The sequence below is a fragment of the Tigriopus californicus genome, chromosome 4, assembly GCF_007210705.1.
Source record: "Tigriopus californicus strain San Diego chromosome 4, Tcal_SD_v2.1, whole genome shotgun sequence".
Taxonomy (NCBI): Eukaryota; Metazoa; Arthropoda; class Copepoda; order Harpacticoida; family Harpacticidae; genus Tigriopus; species Tigriopus californicus.
Genome location: NC_081443.1, coordinates 9,455,175 through 9,471,947, shown reverse-complemented (window position 1 = coordinate 9,471,947; position 16,773 = coordinate 9,455,175). Strand labels below are relative to the sequence as shown.

General features: G+C 39.1%; 3 protein-coding genes across 3 annotated transcripts in view; 2 read left to right on the top strand and 1 right to left on the bottom strand.

Annotated features, from left to right (window-relative positions):
- Positions 1–8,216: 8,216 nt before the first annotated feature.
- LOC131878739 (septin-1-like) lies at positions 8,217–13,935 on the top strand. Its single transcript, XM_059224848.1, has 7 exons — positions 8,217–8,235; positions 11,031–11,160; positions 11,228–11,542; positions 12,464–12,643; positions 12,922–13,089; positions 13,254–13,414; positions 13,492–13,935. The coding sequence occupies exons 2-7, from the start codon at positions 11,116–11,118 to the stop codon at positions 13,766–13,768; spliced, it is 1,146 nt and encodes a 381-aa protein (XP_059080831.1). The 5' UTR covers positions 8,217–8,235; positions 11,031–11,115; the 3' UTR covers positions 13,769–13,935.
- Positions 13,925–14,821, bottom strand: LOC131879606 (uncharacterized; the record flags this gene model as incomplete). Its single annotated transcript, XM_059225966.1, has 1 exon — positions 13,925–14,821. A coding segment is annotated over one exon (573 nt), but the record flags the coding sequence as incomplete, so codon positions are not given.
- A 770-nt stretch (positions 14,822–15,591) lies between these two features.
- LOC131878740 (uncharacterized) overlaps positions 15,592–16,773 on the top strand; it is a 2,285-nt gene continuing 1,103 nt past the window's right edge. Inside the window, exon 1 of the mRNA XM_059224849.1 lies at positions 15,592–15,784. Coding sequence (XP_059080832.1) covers positions 15,673–15,784 — 112 coding nt within the window. The 5' untranslated portion in view covers positions 15,592–15,672. The remainder of the gene's footprint in view (positions 15,785–16,773) is intronic.

The window sequence follows — 16,773 nt, the reverse complement described above, 5'->3', positions numbered from 1 at the left end:
TTAAGATTTTTTCAATTTCTAGTCAGGAGGTTGAGTTCAATGGTTTCTAAATTTTCCTCTACACATTTGGGTACATTTGGCGGTGTCAAATATGTCCAGGGTACCGGAGTCTATGCCTATCCAAAATACTTGTGAAAACAATACTTATCTATTGTAATTAGATAAAACCAGATGACCACGTTAAGCTTGAAAACTTTTAATTTAGTTGATCAAATTTGCCAATATGTCAGCTGTTTAAGACCTACGGCTTTCAGACTTTTTGAATTGGGTTTCAAGTTAGCTTTACTCCTTTTTTTAGTTTAAAAAATTCACTCTCTTGAAGATTTTTTTCTCGGACTCTTGTGTGCCTGTTTATTTTCGTTTAGCAGGTCAAGTAAAGCAGAGCGTATTATCCTATTCCAATTTTTGGCAAAGATGACACGATTCTTAACGAAACAAGACTGAAACAATAATTAAGAGGTAAATATTTATTGGTAAAGTTAATTTCAAGGACAAAAATACACTTCAATAATATTTGACATACATTTTTTGAAGTGGCATCAATTCAAGTGACTCAGGCAACTGATCTAAAAAATTTCAAAAAACTCTGATTTATTAGTTGTGACTTTCCTGCCATTATATAGTCTATTGGTTCCAGTAAAATTAAATGATCGAGAGGGACATGACCCAACATTTAAAAGTACTAATTTTCAATGGTTAGAAAAACATGCTTAAGCTCTCAAAGACAAGAAGAGAATAACACGAATACATCTTGTTAAAATGTGATCTACATTTTTCATCGGGAACCTAACTTGTTATGCAAGGTATATTTGCATACTGGCCAATACTACCCATAATGCTGCCCAAATATTATGTATTTTGACTCCATTGAAAGCAAGGGGCAAGGTCAAGTATTATACATATCTGGATTTTTTTTGGGTTGAATCTTTTGCCATGGCAATGCTTTTGTTTAATGAAGAAATAAAAATGTAAAACGTTTCTTCTTCATTTTTGGCAAATATTATTACCTGATAGTAGCTATTTTGATGATTTTTTTCTACCTGTTTTTCGAGGTTTAGTCGTTAGATATGGGGAGTGTTACGCATCAGTTGACTTTCCGCAACCTCTGATATAAGTTGCACCGTGGGAGGCATAAAAAGGAGATGGCTGGTCCCTTGCACATGAAAAATACGACTTTTAATGGAGATTATAGAGTAATACTTGTGAGTTATTGATAAGAAAGAGATGACAATACAGCAAATGAATTGTATAATGCAACATCAATTTTGTGTTTTAATAAACATGGTAACCCTGTCTTTTTTTCATAACCCTGTGTTGAGCATTGAGAGTGAGATGGAAATTTATTGCTAGATAATCAAACATTTTTATATGTTACAATTGTCCAAAACTCGAATTTTTTTGTGATTTTAGATTTAGCCTAAAAATATGGCATTACATGTCAAAGTGATAAATATTATGACATTACAGCAAACTTGATGTTAGTTTAACAAAGTAAAAATTATGATATCTTATTCCAATGGCAAAAAAAGATGCTCATTTTACCACTAATCTTATAAGAAAGAGAAGCATTTACTTTGTTAGTTACTTTAAACCAACATAGTTAATTCCTTTTGAAAGGTGCCACATTCACAAAGGCCTCGCTTATAAATTCTTTATTAATTCCCATTGAAGTTCAATTCATCAAGGGTGACATGAAAACAGGCACACCAAAGTTTTTGGTTAGCTCACCAATAAATAAACTGGCACAAGCATAAATAAAAAAGTGCAAAAACAAAAGCGAGCACACCAACAACAGATTTTGGCACACCAAACTATATTTTGGCACATCAAACTATATTTTGGCACACCAAACTCGGTAATGGCACACCAAAACAAATGTAGGTACACAAAGAAAACAAAGTAGCACACAACATCTGCACGCAAATAAAAAACAGCTGCCTGACTCATGCACAGAATCTGAGGGCTTATGAGGGTAAGGTGACCAACTAATGATGAATGGGTGCAAAACATAATCAAGGCTGGATGACGGTGGTTGTAATAAGAGCCCAATTTCTATTATTGGTGGGCTACAAACACTTCATTGTGTGCCCACTTGCGTGTGCCACTTTATAGTTTTGGTGAGCCACTTTATATGTTGGTGTGCTCCTTTTAATTTGCGTGTGTTGGTAAGCGTGTGTCATTTTATTCATTTTGGTGTGCCGATTTCTATTTAATCCATTCATTAATGATATGAGGTTTATTTTGAATATTTTGCGGAGAAAACGGCGTCAAACTTTGGATTCATTATCAAATCAAGCTTGACATTCGTTGACTTATTTCGTCTGTTTGCAAACGGCTCAAAATACTCATGATAGAACTATTTGTTAACAAAACATACAATATGACTCTTCATGTATAATTAAGACTAACAAAAGTGTACTGAAAATATGTTTTATTAGAATTTCCTACTTGCTTCAAAAGTCACATATTGTGCAAGAAATGATCTACTGAAAATCACGTTTACACATCAAATAATCTAATTTAGGTAAAGGAAATCGCATATGATGTGAAATAAAACTTCAAGACCAAAAAATTTTAAAACTGAATTGCCTTATTCTTTTCTTTCTAGCAATATTTGTTCTTAAGAAAAGGATCCGATAGCAAAAGTTTCCTTGTACACATAGTACATAGCCTATCCTATTGTGCCTCCCAGAGCCAACGTTTGTCATTGTTTACACTTTGGGGTGGGAGCACAATACCATACCCTTTAACTTGAGCCTTGAAAGTCATTTCAAATGCCTGGTGAGCCTTAATGTGTGGCCAAATGCAAGATGTTTTAGAAGTATCTTCTCGTTTGGTTTTCCGTTTTCAGTCTTTGGCATGGCAACGCCGCAAAAAATATTTTTTGAACTAAAATTAGAACCCCAGTAATCATCTGTGTTATAGATAAAATAGTACCTTCACTCATTTTTTGTCTACACAAACTCGAAAAGCATTCTTTTTATGTGAAGCCGTTTGCCAAATGGTTACTGGTAGACCTTGGCTTTTTCAGTTATTCACCTAACAACATAATTTCCCCCTGTATTGCTATTGTTGCCATTCATCATCTAAAATGCCATTTTCACTCAATTAACTAATTTGCATTCTTTTTGGTTAACACAAAGGGTTTTGGTTTGTTTTTTCACGGGTTTCTCTAATCGCTACAAGGAATATAATCCCCAGTAATATTGAAAAAAAATCAAATTTCGTCGTTTTTACCACTTAAACTATATATGATATTTGATTAGCCAACGAGTTAGAGTTGGCAGACCGCGCTAGCCCTGGTAATTAGGGTTGATCTGGAGTGCTTGTCAAAAAATTGTCCAAATTTGACTTGAAAGATGTTCCGGAATAACTACATCTACCTATTCCTACGAATATACGAATATTAGAGGGAAGCAAATTAAACAATGAAAGAGCCCAAGAAAGAGGGGAAGTGGACTTTATTGTTCCAACTAGGGCCCTGTATTTAGAGGAGTACGACGGTGAGTTCAGCGCACCATTACGGGTGAAATTTTAAATCTTCAATTCTGTTCCAAAACAATGCGTGGGTCCCCAGAGCCAAACCAAACATATTTAAATAGAAAAATTGTGGTTCTACAGGTGATACATGGGCTCAGTTATCCTTTAAGCACCCTTAAACGTAGTTTGAACGTTTTATACACCACCGTACGGGCCACTTCTTTGTTTTCTTTTAAATAGTGCATAGTTTGTATCTGCCGTTGCTGTGATTGCAGTAAATGATGCCTGAAGAGTAACTTAAGTCTGAGAACTAACCCTAAAAGCAAACAATTATAAAGATACATTTATTTGGAACTGGTCTAGTTGGGACCCATGTGAACTCATTATTTTGGAACGGAATTGAAGGTTCACAATTCAACCGCAATTGTGCGCTGACCTTACTATCCTATTCTTCTAATAAGGGCCCTTATTTGCAACGTCACACGGCCCAAAGAAAACGGGAAGACGCACGATAAATTGCTCATTAAACTGCTCTTGCCTTGCCTCGAATGCAATTTCTTTTCCGCACATTATGTGACCCGGGGCATTAATTATAAATAAGATTTTGATAGAATTAGCCAAAAATAACACAAACGCATTATAATTCAAGAAAAAGGAATTGGCCCGATCGGCCATTTATTTGGCAGAGGCTGAATGACAAAGCGCCCTCTAAAGTGCAGAACGTAAAGCATATTTCGTACAGCGTAAGGGGTCTATTCAGGGTGCTAGTTTTAACTAGGTCCCTGTATTTAGACGTTCTAACTAGCCTGGATTCTCGAAGGCTTGAAGGTGCACTCAAAACGCACATTAAGCCTCGACTGTCACTAGAATTGACCCCAAAACCTGGATTGGGACAAAGCTCATGAACGCTTTTGAAAACGTACAATATCAGATACCTTTCGTACCTTCTCTGAGTACTGTACAATCCCAACTTTTCTAACCTCCCCCAACACGAGAGCTCTCTAACACCTTTGATGTTCCTGGTAAAATATCTTTGGACCTGATCGATCTTTTGGAAACCTGCTGAACTAATTAGAGCCCAAATGGGGGAAGCGTATTCAAGACGCGGCTGAACAATCGACTTGTACAGAGTTAGTATCGTGATGCTATCTCTGAACATAAACGTCCGATAGAACCCACCACACGTTTCAAGAGCCTTGCCCACTTTCAACTGGATATGCTCATCGACCTTTCCATGGAGGACTACACCTTAATCCTTCGTATACGAAACCTACTCAATATCTTTACCTCCATCAACTCCATCAAAGGCCCCAAACCCAAAGACTATTGAGCGGAATTTCATTCCGTTCAAGGCCATATAATTCTCGGCGACCCAAGAGTAGATTCAGTTTAGGTCCTCTGCCAGTCTTCTGGAATCTTTGCCATTGCTTCAAGAAACTACCTTCTTATACGATATATCGTCGGCATTAGAAAAGAAACAAGCATTAATACTAAGCGTCCGAAGCGGAATTATGAATTTCATGATAGGAGGGGCCCTACAATGTAGCCTTGTGAATCACCTGACTTGACATTTTTTGTGTCACTAAGCCACCTTTCAATCATAACTATTTGCTTCCTATCATGAAAGAAACTTCTCAACCAGTTGATCCCGTTAATTCTGATTAGCAAAATCAATAGAGACAACATCAACCGAGGACTGTGACTTTTTGTAGACTTCCTTACTCGTATTAGGAATGAAATTTCCAAATGACGAAATTGATCTTTGACAATAAAAGGGTGAGTGAGCACTTTTATTGCACAGAATAGAAAAAATGAAATACCGTCATGAGCCGCTCCATCTCACATATTTATAGAGAAATGGCTAACAATTTCCGAAAATACGTAATTGCAGAGCATAAGTACGAGTATACATCAACTTTTGCGGATTGGTGAACAATAATGGTGGCCCAAACAAATACTAACCCAGGCTCAAAAGTAACTCCCCAATCAATATGCATGCTAAAGCTTTTTGAAAAATAAATGGAATTTCAATACATGAAAATCAACTCTTAGATCTTACCAGGAGATCGTTTGTCCAAAAGTTTCAAAGCAATGCAATGATTGATGATTGAGGGATATGGAATCAGTTTTCAAACGGTCCCACAAATGTCAGACAAGAGTTTTTTTGGATGTTCTCCAAAACTAAAAGTTCTTGAGGTCTTCTCATGGGGGCTCACTGATAACGTGGACTTTAAGGTCTGAAGTAACTAAGATATGTCTTTTAGTGAAAAACACTCTTTTTCCTCCATCAATCAACCCTGGTAGTTCTCAATCCAGTTAGTCTTAGAATAGCAGTTGCCAAAGCAAAAGTTATGGTTGTCCAAACAATGGTCAAGCTGAGGCAACTGCCCCAAATCCATTATTGAAAGAATTGAAGGCCACCCTACTTAGGATGAAATAATGGCATATTTTCATAATCCAACATCCCGATTGCTAATCTGTTCCCTATGAATGAGTCATCACATTTTTGCCTAAATGATCTTGAGGAAAACCCACCCAGGGTCATCGCCATCAATAAACCTCACTCAAGTTCCAGCCTTCTCCGCTCAAGTGAAAAGTTTGAACATCGTGGGTGGAGGTGGTAACTTGAAAGCGACGATTTTTCCCGTCTGTTTGATGTTTCACACTCCAAAGTCTTTGACCTCTAGGGAGCTGAAGTGAATCTGGGCGTTGCGTCAAATTGCACCTCGCGGATGAACTGCATGCAAAAGGTGATGGTGAACATACGTAGTACGTAGACAGGCAAAAAACTGGCTGAAGCGCTCATTACCACCTCATTATGGCGAGGTAATAAGTAAAGAACGCCATATAGTGCATGAATTATGCGACTTATGGACTTGGACCAATAGAGGCGGTATGAGCCATTATAAATCACTATGTTTATTCATTGAACAATAATGGGTCCTACATCTGTAATTCGCTTCACCCATTGATGGTGTTAGTGCTACAAATGATAAGTGTCAAGTTGTTTTTGCCATGAAAGGACTGACACATTTTTCTTCGGGAAAGAATGACAGCCATTGCACAAGGACCGATAAGGCCGTACTCTAGTGTTTAAGAAGGTATGTTGTCCGGAAGGATATTAGTTGGTGTCAGTCTTGACGTTTTCCACCGCAAAAAGTCTGTTTCAGCAATCTTCTTCCCAATCAACAACGAGGTCTGCATTTCTGCGTTCCAAGTTCGTCTGGCCTCAAAACATCATTTCAAGCCATTTGCCACCAAGCTCGTTTGTATCTTTTTCTGGTCACGGTCTTCTTGTCCTGGAAAAGTCGGGACATTTCTCAACTTTGGAACAATTATGTCAACGAAGCCCATCACTTACCATTTAAGCGAGTGGAAAGAGTGATTGGTTGCCTATCAAAACATACAACAACAAGCTCCACAGACAAAAGAGATGAGAACCGTGGAAAACCAAGTGACCACGAGGTTGGGACCACATCCAAAGATGAACGTGATCACTGTGCCCACAATTGAACTACCCATGACGGATTCGAGCCGGTCTCATTGAACTGAACTACCTGGACAAACTGAATAGTTGTCCACTCTAAGGGTAGATCTGGAAGACGAACACCCCCGCTAGGTGGACTCATGCCAAAGCATCTCGATTACCTCCACCTGATCATGACTATGACCACCACCTCAATAGCTTTCTATGGACTACATAGATTATACACGTGTTCTACATAATGTTGCTGTTTTACTGCCCAACCCTTTTGGATGAAGTTAATTGATGGAAACAATTCGATTCGCCCCCTGGGGCAGCTTTAGAAATCATCCCAAGGTGGTGGTTGGCTTGGGTGAACATTCTCCTACCAAACTCAGTAGTTGAGAACTTCCTTCATTGGGAGTGTGAAAGACGTGATTGTGAAGAACAATGAGCATGTGAGAGGGCTCGGGTTTCTCTACAAATCCTCTTCTTCACTGGGCTGGAGAGTGGATTTTGGCAGGAAGTTGGGTCTGATTGAGAGACGAGGTTTACACTCTCAAAATTCCAATGAAGGGGACTCTCTGACATGCAGTGTTCGAAATCATTTTCTCAACCGGAAAAGAGCAGTGTTGCTGAGATAATGCTTTTTTTTTGGCTTTGTATAGAATCGTTCAGTTCATTGACCTTCAGTAAAACTGCACCACGTTTTTACCTATAATCTTCAAATCCCTGTCAGTAGCATGATCAGAGCCTTTATCTATCCATCATGACAGTAGGAAGTTGGAATTTGACCAAAAAATATGGCGGCGTTGCTTGAAGAAAATCCAACACTGAATTGTTGTTTGGCAAAATATCTGCGGTTGTAAACGATGTAAACCTATGCATTATGACATAAAAAGCACGCACAACTTCAAATGTGAGCAAGGGAGAAAAATAAGAAGGATCCACGTACAAATCATTTCTTCAGTACTTAGACAATTGATGGGGCTTGGATGAGAAAATTGGCTGAAATTTGGACGCCATCACCATCACAAGTCTTTAAGCTTCAGTACTGCTGACATGGTGGTGGAGGTAGCTGAAGCAATACACCAACATAATGGTGGGATTACCTTTAGTTTCCCATTGACTCGAGTGTGAGCAACAATTCAATGAGAAGTGGAGAAGAAACAAAACAGCTCTCAAGAAATTTAAGGCCTCCAGTAGTGGTACTAATATGGGTTCTTCTATACAGTTGCATTTCTGGCTTGATTAGTAACTAAAGGGGTTGATCATTCAAAAGCCAGAAGTAGGTGAGTGATCTCATTGTTATATTTAAGATACTTAAATATTTCGACGCAATGAAGAAATATTTACCATATAATTGGCGAAATTTTGAGTAAGGTTTCTTTGTCTTTGAGGCGCGTTCAGTAGTAACGTATTGCATGATAAAACTGAGAAAATGAAGTTGGAGATGAATGAAACCGTATAGATTTACAGAGAATTCCGTTCATTTTTGTTGTGTTGATTTGCAGATGGTAATAAGAAAACATGATCATATACGCTCGATAATTGTCAATGGCCAGAGTCAGTGAAGTTTGTTTTGTAAAAACATGCTTCAATACTCGCAAAAATGTTGTCCACTTATCCCGTTTTCGTGCCGTATCCCAGGAGTTTAAATTCCTGCCAAAAAGAGTGCAACCAATTACAAATCAGCCCTGCATAAATTAGCTAAGACGGCAGGCATTGTTTCATCTGCCCCTAAGGATTTTCTGTTGAATTCCTCACTCATCATTGAGGGCAAAAAATTGACAAAACCGATCTTTCATAGGGCCGGAAATGTTTTACATTAGTTGTGAAAACTGAAAAGATCATTGAAGGGAAAGACGAAAGTACCAAGGGAATCCAGAACTTTGTGTGATTGTAATTACGGTTTAACATGTTTGTCAATTGTGCAGTTCGCATTGCTAACTCCTTGTAGTGAGAGCAGAATGTAAATTGACATTAAAACTCGTAAATGTGCTTCATTATGTTTCAAAAAATGTTCCATTTTGATAAACTTCATTTTTCTCCCTTGAAGTTGATATTAGTAGGGTTGGCAAAAAGTTGCAAGATGCAAATTTCACGGATTTGGTCGGTAATTTTTGACATTTTTCTTTAATTATTGCGCAATTTCAGAATCTTAAATCTAACATTTTTTGCACAACTTTTTTGCCAATTTTTTTCATATATTTGCGAGATATGACGCAGGTTCGAAAACGGTTTCATTAGTGTGACTTACCGAGTACCGGAATTCAAAGCAGATGATAAAACATTTTTTTCAAGACCTCCCCGAATTAGATTCCATGAGAATTAAAAACCATTTTCATTACAAATCAAAGACCTTATCATATAAAGTGTTCTTTGATAGTTGTAGTTTGGCAGTTTTCGTTTTGATGATGTATCTTGATTTTTTTTATCAACAAAAATATGAATGAATGATAGGCAAAAGATGTGAATTTAAACAAAACTTTTCTATTAAAATATCCCTATTTATGAAAGGTAAAATCAGCCTGATCTTTTCATTGCCTTCATTTTGGTAGGTTTACCACCACTTTTTGTGTAACTTCAAGTGATTTTTTTTGTTCTATGTTATTGTTATTAAAGGCCAACTTTTCTGCAAGTCTTGGCCGGCCCTAGATATTAACGACAGCAAATTACTCTGCCAAGTGTAAGACTAATTTTCACCGATCTCAGAATTACAAGTAACAATGCATTTTTCAAGACTTAATGGAACCCAATAGGTGCACTCCTAATCTTACACGTTCCCAAATTAGGACATATTCAATTTCAGTTGATAAATAGTTGTTGTGAATGATGCCATTCTTTTACAAACGCGTGGACAATGTTTGACGCGAATGCATTCGCCAAACTTTAAGGTCAAGTATTCATTGCGTTCTTAAGATGACTTCGTTGCAATTACCATGGCGGGAGCAATAATTAATTGAACATTTTCTTGGAGGCATAATTTCAAAATGAATATTGTGAAACATTGAGAGCTTGCCCAAGAGTAAATGTTATTCCTAAAATAGACTCCTGTATCCATGTGATAGTTTGATCAATAATCAAAATTGCCATTCGGTAGAAATTTGCATTTCAATTTTGAGAGCACCTTCAAGCCCTCGAGAATCCAAGTTAGTCAAAAGTCTCTCGTAAAACTACTGAGTCTCCCTCTCTCTTCTTTTTTGGGCTCCTTCATCGGTCAATTTACATACAGTCTTCTAATATTCGTAGTAAATTCTCAAGCTTTGATTTCGTAACATTTTTAAAGTCAGTTTGTTGCCAAAACTCCTGATCAAGCTATTTTTAAGGACTATTGCAATTTGTGCAAGGATAAGTAAAGTTTTGCAAGTTATTTGTGACAATTATTTAGAGCAGCTTCGAGAACAAAAATTACTCAATCATATTTTGAACCCTCAAGGCGGCTTTTACTGCTGAATGAAACTTAAACAATTTGCCAAATGTAAAAATATTAGAATGAGTAACAAATATACTGATACAACATATTACCATACACTAAAAGTGCTCAAAAATAAAAAAGTTAATTTGTTAACAACTATGACACAGTTCGTTTATTTTATGTCAAGTTAAGGACAAGTCATGGTTTAAGTATTGAATACACTTACCACGTTACCACGACCACATGCATTAATTTTCATTAATCATTAATCTTACAGTTTGTTAAAATGATTAGATTAAAAGCCGTAAAAGATTTGAATTCCTGATTCTTTATGGAAATCGAGCTTCATAACTGTCATATCATGACACGTTCATGGGTACTTATTAATCATTAGTGTTTACTTTGTCTTATTGGCATCAAGCTATTCACGATCCTAGACAAGGCAGTTGGCGCTGTTGTATGCACTCAAAAGTCCAATTGGAACCGTTATTTGACAAGTTCCAAATTTCAACCCTGTCCCCTTTGAATTCCTTTTAAGCAGCTGAAGCGACTGGGATCTGCCACATCTATTATAGTAGTTTGTAGACTAGGCCACGAGATCCTGAGGACAGCAGAGAAAGGGATCAGCAAGCACAGAGGCAAAGAGGGAAATATTGATTTTTGTTCCAGCTCGCGTACCAAAACAGGAACAACACAACTGACCAAGCCGGGGCAAGGTTGGAACATCAAGCGGAAATAACATCACTCATCTAATATGGAACAAGACAATTTCATTGGTTTTGCCAATATTGCCGACCAGGTAAGTGATCTCGAGTGTCAGATATATCCTCCACTTGACTTGCTCGAGTCGAACTTTGGGGTTTTAGGTTCACAGAAAATCCGTGAAACGCGGGTTCGAATTCACCCTCATGATTGTGGGCGAAAGTGGCTTGGGCAAATCGACGTTGGTGAATTCCTTGTTCCTCTCAGACCTGTATTCGGATCGTAAGATTCCTTCCGTTCAAGATCGGGTCAAGCGGACCACGGAGATCCAGAAAACCACCATGGAAATCGAGGAGAAAGGCGTGAAGCTTCGGCTGACGGTCGTGGACACGCCCGGATTTGGGGATGGTCTGGAGGGTAATGGGAGCTGGAAGGTGTGCGTGAAGTATGTGGACGACCAATTCGCTGCGTACTTTGATGTGAGTATTCGCCTTGCCCAGGGTTCGAATTATAGCATGAGCAATTGAGTATGTTAGAGTACTTCAACTCTGTCTTCTTTTAAGATAAGCGAGTTCATTATTTTTTATGGAAGTTCTTGGGCTTGGGGAAGAAGCACTAAAAATATTTGTTCTCTAATTGAGACTCAAATGTGGGTCTTGAGTAACAAAACTTTTTGCCCCAAGATAACACGTGCAAGAGCGTCTGTCTCTCTCTTGGGATTCCTTTTCGAGTTTTCAAGTTTCGATTCTTTTACTCCTGAAGGTTGTAGCCTCGAATCTAAACACGTTTCCAATCAGCTAATGTATTTTCAGAAGAGCTCAGATCAAGGGTTGAAACGTATGATTAGACTTGCCCCTGGAACGTGGTCAAATTTAGTTGGTGAATTAACAATCCTCTCACTAATCAGTGAGTAATCATTCTCCAGATAAGCGCATATTTGGAGGTTTTCTTTCTGAGGCCTAGGATTGCCAACTGTTTCACCCCAACTTCGACATCGTCGACATCGAATTGTAGCTCAATCGAAAGAAAGAAAAACACGTCTTCGTTAAAATGCAAGTAATCAGGGATGTCAATGAGTTCCGTTTGGCTTGCGGATTCCTTGAGGTGACACTCGAACCTATGAGCACGTGAATATATGACGCAAGTCCTTCAACAAGAAGGTAGAAAGAGACAACTGCAACCGAATCGCCCGCCCTTCGTCTCGAAAAATCCTCCGTGATTGAGTTCTTCTCGCTTGTCTGAGACGAGGCAAGCGCTTTCCAAAAACGCTCTCGGTAAAAAATAGCTAAGAGACAAAGTGGATCGAAATTTAGCGGAACGTCGTAGCTTGAACGTCAGGAATCACACAAACTTAGTTCCACAATGCTGAAACATCGCCGTCGTCTTTCTTTTTTTTCCAGGGTGAAAGTGGACTCAACCGCAAGAACATTGTGGATACCCGCGTGCATTGTTGTCTCTACTTCATTCCTCCATATGGTCACGGTTTACGGCAAATTGACTTGGAATTTCTCAAGCGATTACAATACAAAGTCAACCTCATACCCGTTATCGCCAAGGCTGATTGTCTCACCAAGAGCGAAGTAAGCTAGCAACAGTCGTGCGTTTCCGTCTTCTGGCTTTGCCTTGCTTCATTTGAGCACTTTACTTTCCATGATTCGCTTGATTAAGCAAAATCATTCCCATAAACGGATGATCCGTTTTCGCACAAACAACAAGATTCTTCTCACTTTCGAGTTTGGATCATGTTATCCTCTCCCCCTTTTTCGCTTTGACAAAGGCCATCAGATAGTTATCTTTGGGTGGAACCTGATACACTCAAGCTCAAATTTCTGTTCGTTTTTTTTTTCATCCTCCCAAGATGAAGAAGTTAAAGGACCGGATCAATCAAGAGATTGAGGAGAATGACATTGAGATATACCAATTCCCAGACTGTGATTCAGACGAGGACGAGGACTTCAAATCTCATGACCAGATGCTCAAATCCAGTATCCCGTTCGCCATTATTGGTGGAACGAACACTTTAGAGGTGAAGCTGAAACTTTGAATATTCGGAACGACGTTATGTCTCGATAGCGAAAGATCTGAGAGATGACAATGACCTGCTCATTTTTTAAGTTCGGATTTCGACGATGGCATTCCGAGATATGAATGCTTTGCTTGGCTTTAAATGGATATGTTTTTTCTTTCAAGATTGGTGGGAAGAGAATGCGGGGTCGTCAAATGCCCTGGGGATTTGTGGAAATGGACAATCCAGAGCATTCGGATTTTGCTCTGCTTCGGAGGTTCCTGATCCAGACACACATGCAGGATCTCAAAGATGTCACACACGATGTACACTACGAAAATTATAGGTATGACGCCTGTAGGAGGGTAGTAGTCATTGGGCGCAACAATTGCCATGCAATATATTTATTATTTGTCCTCACAGGGTTCAATGCTTGAGTGAGATGGCAGGGTTGCAAAAAGCTCCATCTACTTCCACATCCTCCAACTCTAGTACAAGTCAACAGCTTGCTCACATAGCAGCAAGCCATTCGGGTGGATCGACGGAACGTTCCACGCATTTACGGAAAAATTCCGCCCTTCACAAGTCCCAAGAGGAACTGGAGCAAGAAACTGAGAAGCTTCTGGCCGAGAAGGACGAAGAAATCAAGAAGATGCACGCAATGATCCAGCAGATGCAAGCCAAGCTTCAATCCAACTGAGATCCAACTCGTTTAGCTCAATTTCTAGATGGATGATGCTACTAGCTCCTTAGTACCAATAATTTCTTCCCTCCCCGTCTTCCTATCGCAATTTTCAACATTCTCTCCGTGTTTCCCCTCGAGAACAAAGAATCTCAATAAAACAATCCTTCCCTCTGCATTCTAATTATTCGCCATAGTATATTCTTTGGGTGGCATAAATAGTAATTTTATCATAATTAATAGTTATAGCTCGTTCTGACGTTCTTTTCTCTCCTTGAACCTTCTCATCTTTTTCTTCAATCTCATCATAAATTTGACTTGCTGACACAGGTATTTGCCTGGATCCCGGACGACAGTCGGTTCCACCACGTCCAATTCAATAGTGTTACCATTCACAAAGTTGAAACAAAAATTGCGCATCAGCCAATACCCCAGGATCACCAATCCCCACAAAGTTCCGATCACCACCCCCATCCCAAGTTCAAACATGGTCCCTATCTAAACGCTCTCGGTGCCAGGCTCCTCGTGGGCCTCATCCACCTCGTCCGGGTCCTCCAACCCGACTTTGGCCTCGAGATAAGTGACCTTCCGCTCCAATCCGGTCAGCTTCTCGTTCAGGTTGGACATCCGCCCCTTGACACTCATGTCAAACGCATTGAGGAAGTCCGCCAAACGCTTCAAGGACCCTGAAATCAGTTCCACATACTCACGCTCGGCCCAATCCCCTTGCGTTCGTCGTTGAAGGGCCTCACGGTGACGTTGCACCGAGGACATGACCAGGACCACCAGAAGGGCGGTTAGACCGTGGATGGAAGGCGTGGAGCGACGGAAAGGCGGGATTTGGCCGGATTCGGGGGAGAGATTGATTGCGCTTTCTGCCTTCCGATTTCTCTCCAAGTTGATTTGAGAGGGAAAGGGAAAGCAAGGATGAAAGGGAGATTTTCGATTTGGGGTAGAGATGGCGTGGAGGAGGGATATTGAATGGGTCTGTGAAGTAGAAGGAAGTAATAATGAGGAGAAAGGGAGTATGGTAATATCTTTAGAGGAGTTAGAAGTATCACTAAGCGGGTTTTCATTTCATTTTTGAAGTATTCCTGGCTCGGTCACCTCGGTCACCTTCAGGTCCTAGACTACGGTCACCTTGGTGCGACAGCCTTAGGGTGACGGTGGTTTTGTATGAAATTGGAACGAGGTCCAAGAATTTTCACATTTTAGTGTGAATGACTGAATGAAAGGGAAGTTAATTAGATTAAGTTGTGATTAAATGGTGGAGATAGAGTTAAAGCACTTTCAATCTTCTTAAAGAAAAGAGCTGGCCAATTATTCCTGAATTGATCATCAATCTCGTGACCATTTTTCCCGTGAAATTTACACTAACAAATGCGTCCTCGTTTTTGACATAGTATCTCTTGAAAATATACAATGATGAAAGAGAGACAGAGCTATTTAAGATGGATGGATGGACAACATAGAGGGCCAATTGACATTATTGCTGCAACCTTTTTAAAAACCTTCAATTAATACAATGTCAAAGAAATTTTTAGAAAACATCAGGAAAACTCGCCATTCTTTCCCCAAAAATTGATCCACATACATGAATATTATCTTGAATTTCAGAAATGAATATCTGTGTGCTAAAATGGCCGAAATTACCTGATGAATCACTGAGAACAGTCAAATATTGCTGATAACATAGCAAAATTTGTTCAGTCTTTGTCTACAATGCAAGTTTTGCTCGATCTTAGACTCATAGTTGCTCGAATTTCAAAAGAGTCTTTTTTCTTCTTGTTCCATTTTCGTCACCTGGAGTGGAGTTCAAGTTCAAAAAAGGGCGGTTTTTGTTGTGGACCACGCAGTACGTTTATATATGTGCTGCACCCTCAAACATTTCGATCGGTCGTGCCAAGAACTAGTATCTCAACATGGGTCAGATCTTCACCACGCCCACATACGACTACACGCAGACGTCGCAGGAGGGCTCGCCCACCTCCACCACCCCCACCACCCATGAAAAGGCCGATCTGATTGTGCCCGGTAAGAGGGATTTCATGAGGCACCATTTGACATGAGGGCTGCCATCTCTCGGATGACGATGCCTTTTAAAATTGAGAATTTTTGAGGCGTGTTCAACAATATCAAGACATGGAAATTATCATTTTCTCATTGGAAACATTTTGTGTCAATATTAACAGCGACGGTTTAACGGGATCTAATGCGGGGTCCGGAAAATTTTGTGCCGGCAAATCCACGCAAAAATCAGTTTGCCAAAACTCTCTTTGAAGTGATTTGAAATGATGTCGTCCGCAACGGACAAAACTGATCTTTCAAGTTAAAAATCTTCTGATTTCTGTCAATACCATCATGTTCATGATATGTGTAATACTCGAACCTTAACGAGGAGGAATAAAAAAGTCTTAGCTCAACTTTGGTTGGAAAGAAAGAAAAAATCAAGTTTGAACCAATTTCCAAAACCAACTTTCTTAGCAAAACTCAATGCATTTTTCCTTTGTTTGGAGGTCAAGTTCTCATATTTTGGCTGGTTGAAGATTTCATGGGTCGTCTTCAAGGGACTTATCTATCTTATGCAATGTCCACTACTTACAATACGTTCTCGCAGATACTCCCTATATATGACAGAACTGGTTTTTAAAAGGTCATTTCGTTGATTATTTGCCCAACAGCCGGACAAAAAAAAAACAAAGGTAAAAAAAATGCTATGTTTGTTGAACATGCATTTAGTGGGAGCAATCAGAAGAGAGATATTGATACTTCCTGTGTGTTAAAAGATTTGTTTTGTTGATAAATGTGGATGCAAACATACTTTTACAATCAAGATACTTTTTCTGAGAGTTTTAGCAATCAAGTTGAAATAGTTGTGTGTTAAATATTCCAGTAACTAATTATGAGCTAAACTTGCTTTATCTACATCTACTGATGGGCAATTGGTAATAATCGATGAATAAGTTTATCTTGGTAGTCTTATTAAAAACACCGTGACCGGAAAAATCAAAGTCATTAAGTCT

Excerpts from the sequence above, each read along its gene's own strand:
- LOC131878739 (XM_059224848.1), top strand. The coding sequence starts at position 11,116 with ATGGAACAAGACAATTTCATTGGTTTTGCCAATATTGCCGACCAG. Across the intron at positions 11,161-11,227 it reads TTGCCAATATTGCCGACCAG|GTTCACAGAAAATCCGTGAA; the intron begins GTAAGTGATCTC and ends TTGGGGTTTTAG. Across the intron at positions 13,415-13,491 it reads GTACACTACGAAAATTATAG|GGTTCAATGCTTGAGTGAGA; the intron begins GTATGACGCCTG and ends TTGTCCTCACAG.